This window comes from Mercenaria mercenaria, chromosome 2 (genome assembly GCF_021730395.1).
Source record: "Mercenaria mercenaria strain notata chromosome 2, MADL_Memer_1, whole genome shotgun sequence".
Lineage (NCBI taxonomy): Eukaryota > Metazoa > Mollusca > Bivalvia > Venerida > Veneridae > Mercenaria > Mercenaria mercenaria.
This window is the reverse complement of record NC_069362.1, coordinates 25,007,985-25,032,006: the sequence shown is the minus strand read 5'-3', so window position 1 is coordinate 25,032,006 and position 24,022 is coordinate 25,007,985. Positions and strand designations below refer to the sequence as shown.

The following is a 24,022-nucleotide window of genomic DNA, read 5'->3' as shown; positions in this document are numbered from 1 at the left end:
TTGATCATTTTATCTTGAAAAGTTGAAATCAAATTCAAGTCCCCATAGAATAACCGTTTTTGACCAAAAATCACAAAATTTCATGCCCACAAAAATTAATTGATTTCACAATATTTTAATGCAGCCACTATGGACTATTATCATCTTGCTAGTTAGAAAATCCAGGCATGGGATACATTTATGGGATGAATTCTTTTCTGTCCAATATGATATTATAAAAAAATGAAATTGATACTTTCACTGTAGTTTTTTTATGTAGAAGATACTTTTATCAATCGTTAAATCATACAGGTGTTTTCTCTGTATCTGTTTATATGCATAATTAGCAGATATTGGAGCCATATTACCGTAGGATGTGTCGAAGTATCTAATCTGATACCGGTAGTTGTTTAGATGACTAGTAAATGTGATATTAAAAGAGTGATAACATTTGATGCATGTTTGTCCGAAATGAAATACCTTATGGTTAGAAGGTACTAAATAACCCTGCTACTATTTTCTTTGTAAAAATAACAATGCATAACATGTTCTATCAGGAATTAAATGCAGGCTTTCACTTTTTGCGAAACTACCCTTCTCTTGAAGATCTGTCCTTAGGCAATAAAAAAAAAGCCCGCCCGCTTAGCTCAATAGGGAGAGCGTAGGCGTACGGATCGCGGGGTCGTGAGTTCGATTCCTTGGCGGGGCGTATGTTCTCCTGGACAATTTGATGAAAAATATTGTGTCTGAAATCATTTGTCTTCCACCTCTGATTCATGTGGGAAAGTTGGCAGTTACTTGTGGAGAACAGGTTTGTACTGGTACAGAATCCAGGAACACTGGTTAGGTTAACTGCCCGCCGTTACATAACTGAAATACTATTGAAAAAAAACGGCGTTAAACCCAAAACAAACAAACAAACAAACAAAAATAGCAAAGTATGAGGCTAACGATAAGGCAATGAACAAACAAACAAACAAACAAAAATAGCAAATATATGAGGCTAGCGATAAGGCAATGAACAAACAAACAAACAAAAATAGCAAAAATATGAGGCTAGCGATAAGGCAATGAACAAACAAACAGACAAACAAACAAACACAGCAAAAATATGAGGCTAACGATAAGGCATTGCAAGCATGATCACATGAATCAAAATAGCTTGTATTTATTAGACGGGAAAATGGCACTATATACTGATATGGACCAAATTCAAGTTGACCACGAAGGTATATCCGGCGAATACTATCTTCATACCTTATCAGTTTCTGACTTGGATCTTTATACCAACTTGTGTTTAGTCAAATGGTGTTGATATATTTTTTCCATTTTATGCTGTTAATATTTATTTTCAATATTATGCCTCATTCAAATGACGTAAATGTTTATTTTCCATTTTCTGCTTTAGTCAAATGGTGTAAACGTTTATTTTCCATTTTATGCAGAAATTTCGACGTTTCGTTAGGCCTCTTGCTGATCTGTCTTGTACAAAATTATTTAGCATATGCGTGTAAGTTCACTAGGTTGTATTTGCATAACGTTACGTGAGCATTTAACTGTGATTTACATACTGTCCCTTTGGGATTACCTGGACGAATAAAACTTTTTTATTCACTGTCCCGTAACTTTTAAACACGGACGCAATACAAATTTTATATATTTTTTGTTCCAGGAGTCCTTCCAATGCACTTGTAATAGAATTGCCTAAACCGGTACTTATGGACGTGAGGAATCTCTCACTTTTATAACACTGCAGTTTTTAAGTGTCGCGCGTGGTGTTCGTAAAATGCAATTACAGTCAAACCTGTGTTAAAGACAACCTCTGAACAGAGACTACCTGGCTCTAAAGACCACTGATTTTGTTTCCCATTTTAACATTTACAGTGTATTTTAACCTGTGAATAAAGACCATCTCCCAATAAAGACAACATTATAGCTCTCCCAAAGGTGGTCTTTATAGACAGGTTTGACTGTAATGTTGTTATGTTTCATGTTATCGGTTGGGGTCCTGATGACCATAAATATCTGTATATAGAATTCTACTTAAGCCGGTGCTATTAGGGGTCTCTGTGGCCGAGCGGTTAAGGTCGCTGATTTCGAGTTACTTGCCCCAAACCGATTTGGGTTCGAACCTCGCTTGGAGCGTTGATTCTCTATGTGAGAAAACCATAGAGGTGGCTTGTGGAATGTCGGTTGATCTATCCTGGTACCCCCTGCCTGAAACAATGCTCGAATAGGCTCCCAGGGACCTCCTCCATAATCAAATATATATACTGGAAAGTCGCCACATTATCTAAATTGTGTCAGTGTGACTCTTAATAGTATTAAGTTAATACCCAGTAACAAATAAATAAACCGGCGTAGGAAGCGTCAGGGTGTTGTACTATTTGATGATAACTGAATAACAGACCGTGTTAACAAAGTCTGTGATTACTTCTTTCGGTTGCAGCTATGTTTTCAAAAGGTCTTATATATATTATAAGAGTGTGGTTTCGTGCTTTTGCCACTGACCATGCCCCACTATATATTCTTTCTTTTTTTGTCTTCATTGTTTTACATTTCCTTTATCTTTGTGCTCGTTGCATTTATGTATCATAAATCGTTAAAAAATAAAGTAAACTAAAAAATGTATATGTACAATAGAATAAACATTTTTTTGTCAATGGGAAATTCAATTAAATATTTGAATTACAACCAGGATTTAGTGGTATAGCCAGCTTAAACCACTGAAAACACGTATATAAACAGATAAATCGGCATTTAATTGCTTAATCACAAAGAAGAACTTAACATTAAAAAAAAACACTTAAGGGGTCATAAGATATAAGTTAAACTATGAAATATTTTGCGTTAGGCATTTATTTTTTGATGAAATAGGGGTTTGAATACATAATGGAAATCGTGTGACTTTGTCTGAGATAAAACAAATACCCGACCATAAAACCGATTGTACTTTAAACTATTTATTCAGATTAGTGTACAACATTGTCCCAAAATAAAGAAACCATTGTTAGAAAAGACAATTTAATGATAAAAAATGAAACAGTTTAGTTCGGTGCCTTATAATGAAGATTGACAATGATTTATGATCAAAGATACAATTAAACTTCAGTATTATAAAAACATCACACAGGTAATTACAATCATTTTTTTAATTCGTAAGTTAAAATGAGTAAAATAGCGAGTTAAAAGGGTTGTGTTTATCAACTCTACCGTCTCAAATGTCCTTTATTTTATAATAACGCTTTTAAGTTTGCTCTTAAAACAAACTTTGACAGTCCATCTTGTCAAGAGGAATACGTCTTGAAGCACTACAAGTATCTACAAGAAGTGTTACACGTTTTACTAAATACCTTCATTGTTAATTTAGTTCACCATTACCCCAATGCACATTTTCAGTATTTTCAATGATCTGGATCGAATTCTCCATGGTAATTATCAAAGGTAACATTTGGTTACCAGCCTGCGATCCATACGCAATGCCGGTTTCAATAATCACAATAATCTCAGTTAAAAGTCTTGCTTTATATGTTTTCCTTGTCCGTATACTCTAAATATTTTCCCTTTCGTCTATGACTTCATCCATTAATCGGCAATTAGTTCTCTATAGCCGTAGTCGAAATCTGGTAATATACGCTCACGGTGATACTCCAGGCCCGGCAATTCGTCTCTGATGTAATCAATTCGTTGAATATTTCTTTTCCCGGGACCATGCACACCAAACAACCCTCCTCCTGACGCAGACTGTGCAGCATTTTCAGCAGCCTTCATTCTAGATCCATAACCGTAGTCTGTTAAACGTTTTGCAATATCATACTCTGGTTTATCTTGAAGCCGAAAGAGACCAATACTTCGTTTGCCAGGCCCATAAAGCCCGTACAACCCGCCGTGTGATGAAGATATAGCGGCATTTTCGGCAGCCTGAGCTCTTGAGCCGTACCCAAAGTCAGCTGAAATTCGTTTTGACGTTTTAAAGTTTGGTATATAACCACGAGCGTCTCTTTTTCCTGGTCCCATTGCACCAAAAAGTCCATTACGATCCCAATCCATCGCAACATTCTCAGCAGCTTGAAGACGGGAACCATAACCGTAATCAGTTGCCACACGTTTATCTTTATCCAAACCTTCATTGAGTATGATAAAGTCTGTTACCTCAGCACTCCTCTTTCCAGGTCCAGTGATACCAAATAGACCTTCACGGTCATAGGAATGGGCTACGTTTTCCCCAGCTTGTAATCTCGAGCCATATCCATAGTCGGTAAAAATACGTTTCATCCTGTCAGCCATATTTAAACCAGTCTGAAGCCGTAACCCATATCCAAAGTCGGGTATTACGGATCGCTTGTGGCGGGTAAGATCCGTCAATAAAGGTTCATCTAAACCTGAGCCGCGTTTATTTGAGTGTTGATGTATATACCATTTGCCAGTTGATTTACTTTGATCATTGCGTTGTCCTTGCTCGTTGGTATTTCTTGCAGCATGTTTCTCAGGATGATATTCCGAATCACTCAGCTTGTTAGTTTCGAAACCATTTTGAGCAATTGTCAATGAAAGAACTGTTGTAAAAATAAGCAATATTTTGATGTTAACGTTCCGCATCTTTGCTGCGTTTCTTGTTCTCTGATTTGCCTCAGATGCAAGCGTATTTTTATACCAATGAAGGTGTAAACATTGTAATGTGAGTATGATATACGTCATTGCAACTGATGAATTGAGTTGTAAATTTATACGACAATGACAAATGATTAGAATATCATTGTAAGTATAATAGAATTTCAATATGCTTCAACAGTTAATGGCACTCCTGAGAAACAAAACAATGGACAACTTCATTATTGACGTCTTTAAGAATCTACTTAATGGACTTTTGAATTAATAAAATATTCAATATTGAATATATTCAGAGGAAACATTATTGCCACTTGTTAAGTCTATCCATGCACCAAAGGGATTGGTGTTCAAATCTACTTCAGTTCAACTTCATGCGCTCGGACACGGATTGATGCAATATCCATCTTCGCCGGTCAAAGCAAAATTTCCATACAATACATCAATTTCTATCGTCTGCCGATATTCGCCCAATGTACTGCTTCGTATTTTATTTATCAGCGTTTAAAATTATTATACAAACCGTCTTGATATAAAAACGCAGACGAAAGATTCAAGCATTTAGATAATTCCTCGATTTCAAAAATGAACAAATTATACCAGAACTGGACACTTAACAAAACTGCTTTTATACCATAATTATATCACATCTTACGAACAAAAGATGATGTGCTTGTGACTGTTTTAAGAAAACACCAAACTGTACAATATTAAATAAGATTTGATAGTGTTTTCGTAGTTTCCTTAATTGATTTCTTAATACGATTTACATTACATCTTAAAATCCAAACTTGTTCATCTGGTATGACCGACCTACTTATATATGACATTTCTTTAAACTCAGTTACAATGAACTGTCAATAGCCCCCTCGAGCTCCCCCGCGAAATTTCACGGGTCCCGCGAGTTGGACAGTACAATAGAATGCATCCTGAAACCTTTATTTTTTCTTACCAAATTTCAGGAGAAAAAAGAGAATGCTGTATAACAATTATGGAATGATGAATTATTCAAAACGGCGTTTTGCTAAGATGCAGATGAAGTTACCAAAATTGACAGTTTCAGAAATAGCAACGAAATGATATTTGGTTACGTAATGACTCGGTAAATGCTCCCAGTGGGTGGTTATATGCATAAAGTCTATTTTCGATGGATATAAGTATGATCGAAAAGGCACGTATTTGAAACCTTCATATGATCTATTAATATGGCACGCACACTTAAGTATAAAATGGACACAGAATTCATCTTTTATGGACGTCATGTATCGATATAACAGTTCTTACTGGTTATTTGGGGTCATTGAGCCTATTCAATATGTGTGTATAATACAATTCTTGAAATGATTCTTTTCGGTGTTCATGCGAATGGAAAATAATAGGTCGAATGTTAATATACATGTATGTATATATACTCCTTTTCAGTACTTTCTGAATGTGAAAGACAACGTCAAAAAGTTGGAGTCTTGTGAATATTTCTGGATGTCTAAGTCCTAGTATATTTGCAGAAAAGACATGTGTCCCTTTTGGCCAAACATAACGATATAAATGTTATCTGGACAAAATCTATGTATAGTGAAAACGTAAATTTGATTTTGTTGTCAAAAATTAACCACCAGTATCGCGATAAAGAAAAAGGTCAAACAAGTGAAATCGTATTTGTATCAAGACTGCAGCCTCGTGCTAGTGCGACAGAACTTGATTCTATAACAGACCCTTTATGAAACACATGTTCAGTAATAATTTATGGCGCCACAAAATATCAGTAAGATGTTTATGTCGAGTGGGATAAGTAGTATTACCTTGTATTATATTGAATCTAACAATAAGGAGAAATCATAAATTAAAATTAACATGAGTTTCACATTTATTCGGTAATAGACTGTCGTCGGTATGTCATAGTGTTGTCTTCTTGTCGTCACTGCGACATAACATGGATCCCTTACAATCACTTAGAATTTATGCTATTGAAAACTGTTCCATTCACGAATAAATCTATTCCACCACTATTTAAGTTTTTACCACGTTTATAGACCTTGCCACTAGCCAGCTTGCAAACGCTGGTAATTTTCATCAGATACAACCCTTACCCAGGTCTAAACTAATGCCTAAGGTTTTATGTCAAACAGTGAGAAATGAGAACAAAAAAAATGATCTTAATCGATATAAATTGAAACCGAACAAAAACAAAGCATACAATTTCCAAACATTGTCATTTTATTCGATAAATCAACCGACAACTTGAGGAACGTTGGCGTTGCCATGGCAATCATTGAGGAACTGGCCAATCTTCGTCAGCGTTGAGGATTCGTTACGAAGGAGACTTGCAGCAGGGTGAATATATCCATTATCAAACACACGCTTCACTCTAGCCATGAACCAGGAATATCTAAAACAGGTTTCAAAATATATACACCGGGAAAGCAAAGTCAAATTTAAAATTATTCAATGTGTTCAATGTGCAAAAACAAATAAGCAAAAACTATATCAGAAATATACATGTGTGATAAGATTCTGATTATTTTGCTTGAAACAATAATTACATTTATTTGTTACACATTTATTTTTCGGAAATGGAAATAAAAAGTAAAATTTAATACTCAGTAAGTTGAACATTAATTTTGGGAAGCAAGGAACTGATTTCGCACCGACACGATGACACCACCCAGCAACAATTGTACCCGCACCACTTACATAATCAGCATGAAAATATGTTAAATGTACAAATAAAATTAATGGACGAGAAACAAAATAAATTTGCACAAGCACGGCTATGAAATAAATTACAGAGATAATATAAAGATATTTGAGCCTCACTTTCCTACCAGCACAGAGTGTATTGATACTATTTCCAGAAATGATACAAATTGCTCATAACCAATGAGATAGGGAAATGCGCATAGAACTTCTTTTAAGAATAATACCTAAATACGTAATCCGCAGCTGCCACCTGTGTTAGTAAAGTATGCATTAAATGCAGTTGGTGATTCTCGTCCGCCGAATGAGGACATGCAAACTCTGTCAACCAAATCTTCTTCTTGCATCTATGGTGCAGTTTTTGCAAATATGACATTATGGCTTGCATCGCAACTATACGCATGTGCGGCAACAAAGTCTGTACGACAGCTATTGCATATTCTGAAGAATTCGTTGTACCAATGAAAATTATGAAAAGAAGTGGAGTTCTTTTCAATTTGAGGCCAAAGGTCAGCCACTTGCTGTGGTGTCATGTATGTTTGGTCCAGCCGGTCTGGCTCGTTAAATGCCAACACGAAAGATACATTACTCATGACATCCAGTTAGAGACAGTTTCTCCAAACCATCGGCACAAACTCTGGCATTGCGTTTTCTGGAGTTGGACAATTTGCTGTTACTGTTCTATGGTAAAATGTGAGATTGTTCTTCCAGTCATACCTATATATTATATACAATCATTAACCAAACAGTGAGTTTTTTTCTAATTGATTTCTATGGCATGAATTTCAGTTACTTATTACATCGCTACAGTATCCGTCTATTTTAGTAAAAAATCTTCTGGAAGCATGGAACGCAACTAAGCAAAATAATAGCTTACTCAGCTTGACTGAGTCTAATGAAATATGCTCCATAGCTTCGGTTTAAGAGTAAAATCTATTAAAGTGAAACGGAATGTTCTCCGTGATCCTAAAGGACCAGAAAATATAATGATAACTGAATCTAAGTAAAGAGAGACTTTTTACAGCCGCCACACGTCACTGTTACTTAAAGACTGCTGTTGTGAACACTTGTGGAGTTATCGAGCTTCCTTGCAGAAGGTCGAGGGTTCGACCGCCAGAAATAATGATCCGAGGTCTATTTTTGATATTCGCTTGAATAGTGTAATATATGACTTAAGTCTACATAAGAACAAATATTAACTGTCGGAAAGCTATGGCCTTCCGTGAAATAGCTAATAATCCTACATTCATTCAGGAATGTTGAAACAGCATATTAATATCTGTTACTCTAAATAGTGTCTAGAATGCCTTTGATTTAAGCGCAACATCATGTCATGTGCGTGCTTGGTCTTGGTGTTACTGCTAAAACAAATGACGTGAACAATGCAAAATAGGTAAAATAAAATATCTTACCACCATGAAATATTACTTAGAACCTTGAAATCATTGCATAGAAGGACCTCACCCCATGCTGCCACACCTTTCTTCTGCGACCCTTGCACCTCGCTGACAAAAATGTGAACGTTTATTACAAGGCAAAACAATAACACAGTAATGTTGCCCGTCATTTTGTTCTGTTTAACATATTATGTTGCTATCAGAACAGAATTCGTGACCTTTCATGTTTAATTAAAGATTATCAAGTTCCATATTTAGAAAAAAAATATCAAAATTAGCTTTTAAGTTCAATTCGTGACAGCTTCGTGAAAATCATTGTACTAATACAATTAATGAATTGTACAACAGAGACAGCATAAGATACTGGTCATGTTTTGACATGTGAGCGAGGGAGTTTGGTTTTACGGTGAAGAGACACAAAAAGGTCATATATCGCTGAGACGCAGTACATCGAAATATAATTCTGAAACATATAAATAGTGTTACAATACTAGTAGTTAACATAATAATATCCCAATAGATGTGAATAAAAAGGTTTCGAGTTCATTATTTTAATACATGTCTGCTTGCTGAAAACAAAAAGAATAAATATTGTCGCTAAAAGAGCTCATCCTTTGCTTCTGAAAAAGCATCTATCCCACTGATTTTAACGGTTGTTCATATTTTGACCGCTTACATGTCACAATAGCTTTTTTTTCTAAATCGTCCTTTTTCATGTTTCCCTCTGATGCCGCCACTTAATTTATTAATACAAATGTGTACTTTTAAGCATTTTTGCCAACTTGTCATAATTTTACGCGTATTGATTTTCTTTTCGCCTCTCAATAATCCTTATAATCCTTATATGAGCATTTGTGGGACCAAGAAAAAGAATTATTCAGTCTAATCTTGATGATATTCCAAATGTTGATTGCGACTGACGAGTTCATGCTCCTGAAATTGACGCAATATCGTCATCACGCGATAGTCGTTAAAGAGTTTATGGACCTTGAAAGCAGAACACTTGACTCATGCGGCTTCAATAAATACTAGAGAGTAACACTGCAAAACGTGTAACTTTAGATTTTGGTTATGTCTCCAGAACGCAGGCCGCTGGAAATGTTATTACGTCACTATGAGAAATGTTTATAGTGCATGGTCCCGGAAAAAGAGCTATGCAAAAAAAAGCGAACATTTCGTAAGCATTTTTCTTCAGATTTCGGCGAAGGGTCAAGAAAACTAGCTGCCGAAAATGTGGCAACGTCATCAGCAAAAGATGAATTATTTAGTGCGTGGCCCTATGTTTACAAATTTTGATAGCAAATTTTATTAGAACTTAAAGATTAAATTCCCCTTGAGACGTTCCAGTCAAGATTTTTAACGTAACAATTTGCAATAAAAAGCACTGAAGCTAACAGTAGGTATGAATGCTGGCCGGCAATCAGATAGCTATCGATGTTGTCTCCATTCATAATTTATTATTCTAACACTATTGAAGGTGTATAATATAACATGCGGCACTTCTTGTAAATACTATTAGAAGACATGTTTCATTTTTTTCTTTTAGAATAAAAGAAAAGCATCAAATAGCACGATATGTTATAAAAGTGCTAAAAGGTAAAGAATTAATAAAAGAAATCCAGATGAGCCGTACATATACTTAATGCCGGAAGGGAAAGCAACCAAACGAATACCGAATTAAATACTTTGAACAGTGGCACATTATCCGGTCGTGAATTAGGGAATCCGCTATATATACGTTTAAAATGAGATTGAGAAAAACCTAAATTATTATTAGAGACAAATGTAGAGATAACGCATGTTTTTTCGTGTTATAAAGTCTGCAGAATCCCGAGGGATTGGTTGGTACACGAGCCCGTTAGGGCGAGGGTACCAACGTATCCCGAGGGATTCTGTAAATGTTATAACACGAAATGAACATGCGCTAACGCTATTCTAGCACAAAACGCGTAGAAACCGCTGATAAATGGATAAAATGTCTCTCAACGTCATTAATGTTCCACCAAATGCGCGGGAATGTCTAGGTTGTTTTTAACGTTGACGTCATTTCGTTTTGAATTATCCGTTTTGGGGTCGAATGACGTTTATGCTTTGCCACGGAACGCGCATATATAAAAAGGTGTTATAACAGCACGCGAGCGCGAGAATCTCTGTGTTAACACACGTTTTCTCTCCTGTTAAAACACCCCCGAAAAGTGACAAAACAGTAGTTTTATGCTAGAATCAATGTTTAGATGTACTTGGATCTTCAACTGTGCTTGCTAGTAACAATTGACAGCTCTACGATTTCGATACAACTAAAATATGCCGTAAACGGATGGAAAACCTTTTTTAATAAATTTGAGTCCGTGAGATAAGACAGGTTGTATGTACTGAAATGCATGTTGTCCTGACAATGTTAAATTTTATGACAAAGATTTGAGTTCTTCAATATCAGTAAATTTAGTACATTTCTGATAGAATAATCATACTATAATAATTTTCAGTTAGGTCATTCCAGGACAGGTCCGATAGGGATTCAAAATCAAGTCTCCCTGTTTAGAAGTCCAGTAAATGCGAACTGTGAATTCATTATAAAAAGGTAATTTAGGTATGTTTTGGTCTTAAGGTTTAGAAGTATATCTTGAAAACACAGAAATATTTGAAAAACGAGCAACATCATTACCAACAATCTACCTGACCATTTCATATTATGACGTACTGTCCTGCACGATTCTCAAAACTTTGTCCCCCTTTAAAAATGAGTACCATTTGTAAAGAAATAAAAATAAACAATAGCAGAAAACTACGTTCAACGTAGTTATGTGAAATTTTAGCACTGGGACATTATTGCAATGCATCGAAACGAAAACATATGTAACATTTCGTTGAAAATGGTGCGTTTCTAAAGGCGCTGAACTGTCCGAAAGTGTGGCACCTTTATGCAACTCCTTTCCGCTTTTCTATATAAATATTATTAAACTGATAATTGTTGTATAAAGTAATATACATGTTTTATATGCTGTTAAATTTTCACATGAAACACCCTTTTCTTTCTATGATCTGGTATTGTTTGATTTTTTTCTCAAAATGTTAGGCTAAAATAGAAAAAATGGAATCTCCATAGGTCGCTCAACACAACAAAATAATTTTGCAGGCTCGGTTTGTTTGAGCCTGTTAATGGACGGTAGTGGAAATGCATGCTACCTAAGTCTTAAATTCATTTCTACTGGTAAATGTATGAAGGGATACCTTCGACTTGTTCAAGCGCATGACTTTCATGACCTAAGCTGTTATTTGAGTTCGCTCATGTAGTTTGAATTTACTCGAAATCACTTTTAAATTTGTAAAAAATATAATACTTTAATCTTTGTCGAAGACGTCAGGAATTTGAAACTAGTTGTTTGCATTTTTTTGTTACTGCTAAAGTAGTATGAAGAACAAAGAATGTTTTCAACCGTCTTTATTTCTTATTTTTTACACAATTATCCCACAACTTGCGGAGAATGTCCATTGCCGTGGAAGTTATTGTAGAAGTGTCCGATTGTCGTCAGTGTAGATGAGTCGTTATGAAGAAGACTAGCAGCTGGATTTATGAATCCATTATCGAATATTCGCTTTACTCTAGCCATAAACCATGAATATCTAAAACAGTGAATTTTATATAGCAACTAATATTCATCTGGATATATATTCTAAGTATTTAGACCGTTTTAATTCATTACCAAATTCAATTTCAACCAGTAATCTGTCTGTCGTTAACCTTTAATCTTTTAAATAACTTGCTAGAACAGGCCCAAGAAGCAACACTATCGTACTGTTCAAACTTAGGACATAAAACCTATTAGCAGAAGAGAGTATTGACCTTATACCGATATTACCATGTTTTGTACAACAACTAAACTTATGACAGTTTACCTAAATACGTAATTTGCAGCCTCTAGCTTTGGTAGCAGTGTTTTCATCAAATGTAATTGCTGATGTTCATCTGCGGATCGTGGACACGCAAACTCCGTCAACCAGATAAGCTTGTTGTATCTGTGGTACAGCTTTTCCAAATACGACATGATATGATTGGCATTACAGCTATATGCATGCGCAGCGATATAATCTATTCGGCAGCCATTGCAAATCCGGAAGATTCATCGTACCATTGAAAATTATGATGCGCAGCGGCAGGACTTACTATTGGTTTCCCATGAGAGTGTTTTTCAATTTCTGGTCAAAGGTCAGCAACAGCTTGTGGAGTCATATTAGTCTGAACTGCTTGGTCCGGCTCGTTCAGACCTGAAATAAATGGGGCGTTGCTGGAAACGTTCATGTGTATGGCACCGTTCCACTTCGATTTCCAGATAAGTGGCACAAATTGAGGAATGCGGTGGGTGGATGCTGGACACACGTTTGTCACGGCATTATGGTAAGTGGAGAGATCATTCTTATAGTCATACCTTTTGAACAAATATATTTGAATTCATCAGTACTTGCTACCTATATCTTTAGTAATTTTGTGACATGCTACATCGTTGATTTTTTATAACAAGTGGCTAGAAATTATTTTTCCTTTATACTAAACATACTCAAATTATTTCCTGGTTTTGATTCAAAGAGAAAATATGGATTTTTTTGTCCAATATTGATTTATCTTTGCAATGACAGAAAAGATTTAATGCTTACCACCAAGAAATGTTATTGAGTGATACGAATTCATCGCAGAGTAACCCAGAACCCCACGCAACCACACCTTTCTTCTTAGATCCACACACAAAGCTAGTTTGCAAATATACACATAGAAAACAGACAAGTATTGCTTTGTAGCATGTCATCTTGCTGTATTTAGCTGCTTACGGTTGCTTCTACAACCAAAAACTATCAAAACAGGTCACTCCTTTTCTTATCGCTTATTATTCACAGATGACTGATAATGAGTTCCTTTTAATGGAGATAAGGCAATAAAAAAACTGGGCCATTTGATTGCAACTAGCGGTGTTTGTAATGGCAAATCTATGTAAAAAGTTGATATAATCTAGAATATCTTAAAATCTCATAGTCGAATATAAATTAAATTGTCTACATGATTATGAGACACACATGTCAATTATACAAACTCGAACAAGAAATATTGAATTATTTAATTTTTTCCATATGTTCAATACACTAACCTTTACCTTGAAGGCCGCTGAAAATGTTGCAAATATTGCGTCACTAGGAGAAATGTTTATGGTGCATGGTCCCGGAAAAAGAGCCATGCAAAGGAGCAATTATAAGTAAGCAGGGTTTCCCACCCGAACATTTTCGTAGGCGGTTTTCTTCAGGTGTCGGCAAAGGGTAAAGAACACAAGCTGCCGAAAATGTGGCAACGTCATCGGCAAAAGATCAATTATTTAGTGCGTGCGGACAAAGCCCCATGTTCACAAATCATTTTTCGGCCTCGGCTGAGTTTGAGATTGAAAGTTTGATAGAAAATTTTATTAGAACTTCAAGATAAATTTCCCATTGAGACGTTCTAGTCAAGTGTTTAACGTAACATTTGTGATAAAAAACAACAACACTGAAGCTAACAGTAGGTACGAATGCTGACCGACAGTCAAAAAGCTAAGATGTTGTCTCCATTCTAACACAATTACCATTGAATGTGTAGAATATAACGTGCGGCACTTCTTGTAAATATAACAAGACATTTTTCATGATTTTTTTCGTTTTAGAATAGAGAGAAAGCTAAGTTTAGTTTTGAAGAGCAAACGTAGATTAGTTATTATAAATCAAAAGACAGATAGAATAGATTGTGTTGATCTTAATTGTTTAACAATTTTCACTTTAAAGTCAATTCTTTCCACATCTGATAACAAAGTTGAAGGTAGTTTCAGGAAAGAGCATAACAACCTGTGAATTATACTAACGCATATCAAATAAACACAATGATATCAAGAACATGTCCTATCTCTAATCATTTAGGAAATACTATATCTCATTTAGTGATTTGTCGTTGAATAAAATCATTGTTTGTCGTTCAGATGCGCATTATTAAATCATAATAAATATATAAATAATAATAAAGCAACATTATTCCTTTACATCTGGACGACAAACAATGATTTTATTCATGAACAAATCACTGTTTGAAACATACTATTTCGATTCTAACAAGTTATCAAGGAATCATTATCATAGTTACCAAATATCAGCGCGCCGCTGACATTTGACGCTATCACATAATAATTGTGACGTACAAACTGTGTGTCTGATGCATAATCAGAGCTATTTTTAAATAATAGCTCCAGTTATTTTTGGGGCTACGGCAATTTCATCTCCGTATTTGGTCATGAATTTCTTCAGTTGTAATTGATGATGTCAGCGACTATAACGTATAATCGACTCACTCGGTGAGCCAAGCATCTTTTTCACATTTTCGTCAGGGAGTTTGGTTCAAACAGCCGTCAGAAAAAAAAAGTTACAAAAGTGATTTGTTTCGTTTTATCACCACAAAGTTGGGATATTCTTTTTCCGTGTGAGTGTGTTGGGACAACCAGTTGTCAGTAAACTAAATTCTGTGGTTTTGTTTCATCAGCACAAATTGTTGTTTTGTCCTGATGGCTTCGCAATTAAGACTAAGCAAAATGATAGAGTCTCGTAGGTCAAGAGGACGGAAAAGGAAGGCGGATCATGAGTCAGAAGCTTCATCAGTGCCACTGGTGTCGGTGTCGGACGTGCCAGCAGTTACAGTTTCGTCGGACGCGCTAGTGAGGTCCGAAGTTGTACAAGTGCCAGCAGTGACGGCGCCGGATGCGCTTTCGGGGTCATCAAGGTCAGCGTTGGGGACAGTGCCTGCTGTAGATGCGGTTGCGGGGTCATCAAGGTCAGCATTAGGGACAGTGTCTGCTGAAGCTGCGGTTTCGGGGTCATCAACGTCAGCGTCTGCTGAATATGCGGTTTCGGGGTCATCGGGGTCAGCGCTTGGTACAGTGCCTGCTGAAGATTCGCAGTGGAGTGGCATTCCCGAGACAGGTATAATTAACCCAGTTATTAGTATTCATACCGAACTAGGGGCAATGATACCATCTAATATTAAGGAAAAGATTATTGCTGGAGCCTATGTTGATTTAGGATCGTTATTGAGCAATAAATTTGAATCTGAAAGGGATGGAAAATTTATTATAAATAATTCAGCAGAATTAATTTTCAAAAGGGAATCAAATAACAATCAAAAGATAATGTCAATAGAGATGTGGACAGATGCTTTTGTTGTTTTCATGAGTATTTTCTTGGCTGTGTATCCTGAAAAAACACAGGAGCTTTTGAAATATTTGCAGACAATACGAATCGCTGCAAAACGAAATTCAGCTTTGGGTTGGAAAAGTTATGACGGACAGTTTAGGTTTAGAATGTCTCTCGATCCTAATTAATCCTGGGCGAATACTGATTATGAATTGTGGTTGATTTATGTAGGTCATTCAGCATCGGTAGTGTCAAACGAGAATCAAGGTGTACTTAGAAAATGCTTCGATTTCAATTTGAAAACATGTGTAAGACCTTTTTGTATGTATACTCACGCATGCTTAAATTGTAGCGGGATTCACCCAAGCCGTTTCTGTTTTACCAATATGTCGTGGCCAATCGTTACAGTCCGCGGACAGACAAGTCCATACCGTCATCAGTCAAGGCCTTCAATCAGAAACCCGACTGCTCAACCGAGATTTAACGGCCCTCGGGCCATCACCTATAAACACTAAACTTCTAGCCAAATACGTTTCGAAATATCTTAACAAGGCAGACGCGAATTTATTATTAAATGGATTTTCTAAAGGTTTTCGGCTCAATTACACGGGTTCTAGATTACCTTCCCGTGCAGAAAACTTAAAATCGGCTTATCTTTTACCAGAAGAATTACAAAAAAAAAATGGACAAGGAAGTAGATTTAGGAAGAATAGCTGGTCCTTTCAGTTCACCACCTTTTCCAAATCTTAAAGTTTCACCTATAGGTCTAGTCCCTAAATCTGACGGAGGTTGGCGTTTAATACAACATTTATCTTACCTGAAAGACCATAGTATAAATGATGGTATTGATGATAAATATTGTTCAGTAAAATATACCTCTTTTGACAAAGTTGCAAATATGATATTTACATTAGGTAGAGGGGCACAGATAGCAAAACGTGATATCAAGTCGGCTTTTCGCCTCTTGCCCATTCATCCTGACGATTTCCATTTACTCGGTATGAAGGTTGGGAAAAGCTATTATTTTGATAGGATGCTACCAATAGGTTGTGCTCGGTCTTGTAGTTTATTTGAAACATTTTCTTCTTTCTTGCACTGGCTAATAGAGTATTTAACAGGTATCAACTCACTTGATCATTATCTTGATGATTTCATTTTTGGGTCGGAAAAGTCATCAGGCAGTTGCATGGTACTTATAGACTGTGTTGAACGTGTTTACACTGAACTAGGTGTACCCATTGCACATGAGAAGTCCGTGGGTCCTACTACAGTGTTAACATTTTTAGGACTTGATATTGATACGGTAGCTATGACGATAAGGGTCCCGGCCGGAAAAATTCAGGAGCTTACCAATTTGTTGCGTCAACTGTTATGTAAGAAGAAAATTTCATTATTACAACTGCAATCTCTGGTTGGGAAGCTTAATTTCTTCAGTCGTAGGGTAGTAGAGCATTTTTATGGCGTTTTTATCAGGCCATGCATGGGTTGAGCAAGCCGCACTTCTTAAAGCGCGTAACTACGGACATGCGCGAAGATATGCAAATTTGGCTTTAATTCCTCAATGAATTCAATGGTGTAGTTCACATTCCTGAGCCAGTATGGTACAATAATGAAACTTTGGCACTTTACACAGATAGTACGGGAAGTTGTAATCTTGGGGCCGCTTGTTATTTTCAAGGTAAATGGTCATTTTTTCAATGGCCGGAATTCTGGACTAATAGCGATATTTTGATGGATATGACATTTCTAGAATTAGTTTCAGTCTACCTAGCTTTCATATTATGGTCAGAAAATCTTGCTAGGAAGAATATAATTTTATGGATTGACAATGAGGCCCTTGTTGAAATTTTGAATGAGCAAAGTTCAAAATCAAAGAGAGTGATGATTTTAGTTAGGGATCTAGTATTAATATCAATGAAACATGAAATGGTTTTTAAAGCTCGTTATATAAGGTCAGAACACAATGTAATTGTTGATTCTATTTCTCGTAAACAGTGGGACAGATTCCGAAAGGTAGCACCAAATGCCAGTCTAAATCCAATCTAAGCCCGACCGATTACTGTCGACGATATTGAGTCCGAAGCTGCTAGGTTATTAAATGACGCTTAAGTTGACAATACTCATTCGGCCTATTCTACGGGTCTGAAGCGTTTTGAAGAGTTCCGTCAGCAGTATGGTCTAAGTAACACATGGCCACCATTGTAACACGAAGTAGTTCATTTTATTGCTTATTTATCTTTACAACAATTGGCTTATGCATCAGTCAAACTTTATGTAACGGGAATAAGTTACATGTGTAAGATTAAAAATATCCCGGACGTTTCAAATAACTTTGTAATCGGGAAATTGCTTGATGGGTTAAAGCGCAAAAACGTTAAAGCTGGAGTACGATTACCTGTTACTCCGGACGTGCTTAAAACAATATTATCACGCTTAGAGGTGGTGTGTTCAAACAAATTTGAGAGTAAACTGTTCGCCAGTGCTTATAGTCTAGATTTCTTTGCTTTTTTGCGCGTGGGTGAACTGGCAAAATCCAGTGGTAACTCAATAGGCGATATTTTGGCGTTTGAAGATGTTCAAATTTGTGAATCTCAGAATTTTTTAATACTTCGCATACGGAAATCAAAGGCTGATCAATTGCAGAAAGGTGTAACATTGAAAATAAGCAGTACTGGCTCGAATATATGTCCAGGTAAATCGCTGTTAGAATATTTAGAGGTTCGGCCTAGAATTTCGGGAGCACTTTTTGTCACTTTGATGGACAAGTTCTGACTAGATATCAATGTTCAGCAGTATTAAAAAAGTCTTTGGCATTAATGGGTCCAAATCAGGCACGATTCAAAGCCCAATCATTCAGGATAGGGGCGGCAAGCTCAGCAGCTTGCAATGGAATTCAGGTAGACACAATAAAGATGATTGGTCGCTGGAAGTCGGATGCGATCGAATCGTATTTGCGCGGACCAATTATGATAAATTCTGGTCAATTATGTCAACAAGTTTAAGGCATAATGGTAATCAAGCTATATACAATCATTCGGGTTTTTATTACATTTATAAGGAAAGACGGTTGTGTGGATAGTGGGGTCGTTTATTGTGAGAAATGCCTTTGTGTTCGCACGGAAACAACCCGGCGGAGCGAGGCTAGGCCTGGATGACAGTGCAATTATATGGTGGCAAGGATACGGGGGGCTATGCCTTAGCGGTGTAACTAGGAAATTGAGAGTGTTACAGAAGGTATGGTCGGGACCTTACCCAAACTTCATAATCTTGCATTGCGGGGCTAATGACCTAGGTGCTTGCAAATTGTTTGACGTATTAAGATTGGTTGAAGAAGTTTCAAAATACATTTCAGACAACTTTCCTAAAACGAAAATAGTATGTCCAAACTTTTACCTCGCGTCTCTTGGCGTTATTCAGGAAAAAACAGAGCTATGGATAAAGCCAGGAGGCGCGTGAATACACATGGGGCAAGAATTGCTATTGCCAGTGGTGGGAGATATATTGTCCATCAAGGGTTATCCTATCACGATATTTGCATGTACAGAAATGTTTTACTTCAAAAGAATGGTGTTCACCTGTCAGACATTGGAAATTGTGTATTTGTAAAAAATCTTAAAAATATGATTTGTAACATCCAGGCTAGTGTGGAAGTTCAATTTTAGTTGTGTTAATATTGGTGTCATTTCTTGTTGTGAACTACCCAAATTTGTAAACGCAAATATAAGTAAAGTAAGTTAATATTAAAGTTAATATGTATATTTTGGTAGATATATGTCGTCGTTTATAACAAAGAAAGTTAAAAATAAAATGATTCTGCATAAGGAGTTGTGTTTCGTTCTTTGCTTGCTATTAAATAGCTTTAGTTGAAAACAAACTGGTGTAAAGGCTCCGTGCATATTGGAAACTCGAATTTTTGCCAAAATTTTTATTTGTATTTTTGGCGGTGTTCGATTTCGGTTTTGCAGTTCCTGCTTACCTCATCGAAAATGTGGCGGAATTCGAGTCTCCAATACCAAACTCATAATGATGACTGACTACCAGCGTCATTAGAACAATTGAACTTTTGATTTGCTTAAATGGCACGCCATTATACAGCTATTTGTCTTGGCTCCGTATCCCGACGAGAACGGAGCCGTGGCCAGTCACATGCCAGAACTTAACTAACTTTATTTTGAAAAATTAAGTTTATAAATCACAGATCTATTTAATTTGGTGTTTTTATTTGCTACATAAATTGTTTTGTAAATGCTAATAAATGTTAAATGATTTTACCCTGTCTTGTTACATTAAGGTTAGCTCACATGGCCAGTTATAAGAGTTAGTAAGTTACCACTGATCTATAGCTGAAATGAAATGTTTAATTTTGGACGTAAAAAGTCACATGGTCTTGATGGAGATTTTGATGTGATTTGCTGAGCCAGGATCGAACTTGAACTTCAGTCTAATATACTGGGTTATTTTCCGTTAAAGTTTGTTTTGGTACTCTGCAGGCATCAATAATAATCAGAGCTATTTTTAAATAATAGCTCCAGTTATTTTTGGGGCTGCGGCAATTTTATCTCCGTATTTGGTCATGAATTTCTTCAGTTGTAATTGATGATGTCAGCGACTATAACGTATAATCGACTCACTCGGTGAGCCAAGCATCTTTTTCACATTTTCGTCAGGGAGTTTGGTTCAAACAGCCGTCAAAAAAAAACCCTCCCCACCCTCCACTGGCTGTTGTAGTTTTCTCTTGAAAATCATGTACTATGTGAATATCAGTCATAAGCAATGTCTAAGCTTGAATTTAGAATTTTAGCTGAATTTTATTAATGCTTCATGTAACTTGCCTTAATTAAGATAGGTTACGTAAATATATATTTAAAACAAAAACAACAACAAAAAAAAACATTTATGTTATGACCAGGTCGGTATTTTTCCCCGGTTGCTGCTGTTTTTTGTTTGTTTCTATATTTTCAGTGTCGATTAATGTGGAATACATAGTATTTCCATAGTACTGGACTGGGAGTTCAATCACAACATCGTACGGTAACGGCTCCAATGGGCGAATGTAGCATAAAGATGGATTCAGCACAACGAATGTTGTAAGTGAGTGACGGTTGAGCATAATATACTGTTTATGGAAAAATGGATTCAGCAGGTAAAGACTTATGACTTCACGAGCGATGGATGTTGTTATCTTTATTGAAGCAGTTACTTTAGTTTGATGGCGGAATTCGAGTCTCCAATACCAAACTCATAATGATGACTGACTGCCAGCGTCATTAGAACAATTGAACTTTTGCTTTGCTTAAATGGCACGCCATTATACATCATGAATAAATTCATGAATGAAACTTCTTAAATCATATTTGAAAAATGAGCCGTAGCCAATCCAGTTTCATTTTAAGAATGTATACATGCCATAAATAGACAAAGCACAAAATATCTGAAAAGTTAGCGAAACAAATACAGTACTATAGAACACCGCGTTTCAAAATACCAGTAGGTGTCTAAACAGGCTAGCCTCACTATTAATCCACACTATGTTCAAAAGTTACAACACAATGTAAATGATTAGTGTATCCCGCCTGATGGATTCCTAGCGGATACAATGGCAAGAAAAATCACGATATGTTATAAAAGTGCTAAAAGGTAAACAATTATAAAAAGAAACCCAGATGAGCTGTACATATTCTTAATGCCTGAAGGCAAAGCAACAATAGAAATATCATTAAGGGCGCATACCGAATTGAATACTTCAGTGGCGCGTTATCCGGTCATGCATTATGGATCTACTGTATAGACGTGTAAAATGAGTTTGAGAAAAATGTTGATTATTATTAGAGACGAATCACTGTTTGAATGTACTTGAATGTTCAATTGTACTTGCCGGTAACAAATGACATTATACGATTTCGATAAAACTGAAACGCGCCGTAATATAAAACACGTGGAAACCTTTCTTTAATGAATATTAATTCGTAAGATAAGACAGGTTGTATGAACTGAAATGAACGCTGTCCAGACAAAGGTCAAATTGTATGACAAAGATTAGAATTATATAAGTACATTTCTGTTAGATTAATCTTGCTATAACAATTTTCAATTAGGTCATTTCAGGACAGGCCCGATGGGGATTCGAACTCAAGTCCCCCAGTTTAGAAGTCAGACATGCTAATCGCAATGCCAAAAACATAGAGCTTAATTAAAGCTGGTTCAGTAAATGCGAACTGTGTATTTATTGTATAAAAGGCGATTTAAGTATGTTTAGGTCTTAAATTCATTTAAAGTGGTACATGTATGACATTCTACAAGGGAATATATTTCATGACCTAAGCTGTTATTCGAGTTGAATTTACCTGAAATCACTCTTTATATCTGGAAAAAGGTAATAATTTATTCTATGTCGAAGACGTCAATAATTTCAAACTATTTGTCTTTCCGTTTCTGCTAAAGAAGTATGAAGAACAAAAATGTTTTCAACCGTCTTTATCTTTATCTTTAATATAATTATCCCACAACTTGCGGAGAATGTCCATTGCCGTGGAAGTTATTGTAGAAGTGTCCGATTGTCGTCAGTGTGGATGAGTCATTATGAAGAAGACTAGCAGCCGGATTTATGAATCCACTACCGAATATTCGCTTTACTCTAGCCATAAACCATGAATATCTAAAACATTGAATTTTATATAGCAACAAATATTCATCGTGATATATTTAGACCGCTTTTATTCATTACCAAATTCAATTTCAACCAGTAATCTGTCTGTCGTTGACCTTTAATATTTAAATCACTTGAATAGGCCCAAGAAGCAACACTATCGTATCATTCCACATTACTGTACAAAATTAGGACATAAAAACTATTAGCAAAAGAGAGTATTGACCTTATATTAATATACCATGCTTTGTTGAACAACTAAACTTATGACAGTTTACCTAAATACGTAATTCGCAGCCTCTAGCTTTGGTAGCAGTGTTTTCATCAAATGTAATTGCTGATGTTCATCTGTGGATCGTGGACACGCAAACTCCGTCAACCAGATAAGCTTGTTGTATCTGTGGTACAGCTTTTTCCAAATACGACATGATATGATTGGCATTACAGCTATATGCATGCGCAGCGATATAATCTATTCGGCAGCCATTGCAAATCCGGAAGAATTCATCGTACCATTGGAAATTATGATGCGCAGCGGCAGGACTTACTATTGGTTTCCCATGAGAGTGTTTTTCAATTTCTGGCCAAAGTTCAGCAATAGCTTGTGGAGTCATATTAGTCTGATCTGCCTGGTCAGGCTCGTTCAGAACTAAAATAAATGGGGCGTTGCTGGAAACGTTCATGTGTATAGCGCCATTCCATTTCGATTTCCAGATCAGCAGCACAAATTGAGGAAGGTGGTGGGTGGATGATGGACACACGTTTGTCACGGCATTATGGTAGGTGGAGAGATCGTTCTTATAGTCATACCTGTTGAACAAATATTTTTGAATTCATCAGTATTTGCTACCTATATCTTTAGTAATTTTATGATATACGACACCGTTGTTTTTGTAACAAGTGGCTAGAAATTATTTTTTCTTTATAATAAAAATACTGGAATTATTTCCTGGTTTTGTTTCAAATAGAAAATATCATTTTTTTTTTGTCCAATATTTTTTTTATGCAATGACAGAAAAGATATAATGCTTACCACCAAGAAATGTTAAAATTATTGAGAGATAGGAAGTCATTGCAGAGTAACCCAGAACCCCACGCAGCAACACCTTTCTTCTTAGATCCACACACAAAGCTAGTATGCAAATATACACATAGAAAACAGACAAGAATAGCTTTGTAACTTGTCATCTTGCTGTCTTTATCTATCAAAGTAAGTCAGTCCTTTTCTTATCGCTTATTATTCATAGATGACTGAATACTGAATATGAATTCCTTTTATTGGAGATAAGTCAATTAAAAAAAATCTAGTACATTTGATCGTTACAGTTTTTTTTTTTTTTTTGGTTTTTTTTTTTTTCAAAATAAATATCTCTGCCATATAATCCTCTTTAACAGCACTTTCTAAGGAACAAATAAAATATCTCTTATCTCTGATTCTAACCAAGGGAGAAAGTTGTTTTCTGATGAAATGTCAGTGTGAGTATGAAGAAAGAAATAAACATTTTTA

General features: G+C 36.0%; 2 protein-coding genes and 2 long non-coding RNA genes across 4 annotated transcripts; 1 reads left to right on the top strand and 3 right to left on the bottom strand.

Annotated features, from left to right (window-relative positions):
- Positions 1–6,775: 6,775 nt before the first annotated feature.
- LOC123562619 (uncharacterized) lies at positions 6,776–12,105 on the bottom strand. Its single transcript, XR_006688589.2, has 3 exons — positions 8,694–12,105; positions 7,509–7,998; positions 6,776–6,973 (listed from the first exon to the last, which is right to left on the bottom strand). It is a non-coding gene; the product is annotated as an uncharacterized LOC123562619 (long non-coding RNA).
- Positions 12,106–12,110: 5 nt separating this feature from the next.
- On the bottom strand, positions 12,111–13,525 carry LOC128548421 (uncharacterized). Its single transcript, XR_008367030.1, has 3 exons — positions 13,332–13,525; positions 12,576–13,105; positions 12,111–12,302 (listed from the first exon to the last, which is right to left on the bottom strand). It is a non-coding gene; the product is annotated as an uncharacterized LOC128548421 (long non-coding RNA).
- Positions 13,526–16,551: 3,026 nt separating this feature from the next.
- On the top strand, positions 16,552–17,358 carry LOC128548992 (uncharacterized). The gene has a single exon (XM_053524871.1). The coding sequence runs from the start codon at positions 16,552–16,554 to the stop codon at positions 17,356–17,358; it is 807 nt and encodes a 268-aa protein (XP_053380846.1).
- Positions 17,359–22,208: 4,850 nt separating this feature from the next.
- On the bottom strand, positions 22,209–23,724 carry LOC123562618 (uncharacterized). Its single transcript, XM_053523119.1, has 3 exons — positions 23,549–23,724; positions 22,794–23,325; positions 22,209–22,524 (listed from the first exon to the last, which is right to left on the bottom strand). The coding sequence occupies exons 1-2, from the start codon at positions 23,701–23,703 to the stop codon at positions 22,860–22,862; spliced, it is 621 nt and encodes a 206-aa protein (XP_053379094.1). The 5' UTR covers positions 23,704–23,724; the 3' UTR covers positions 22,209–22,524; positions 22,794–22,859.
- Positions 23,725–24,022: the final 298 nt, after the last annotated feature.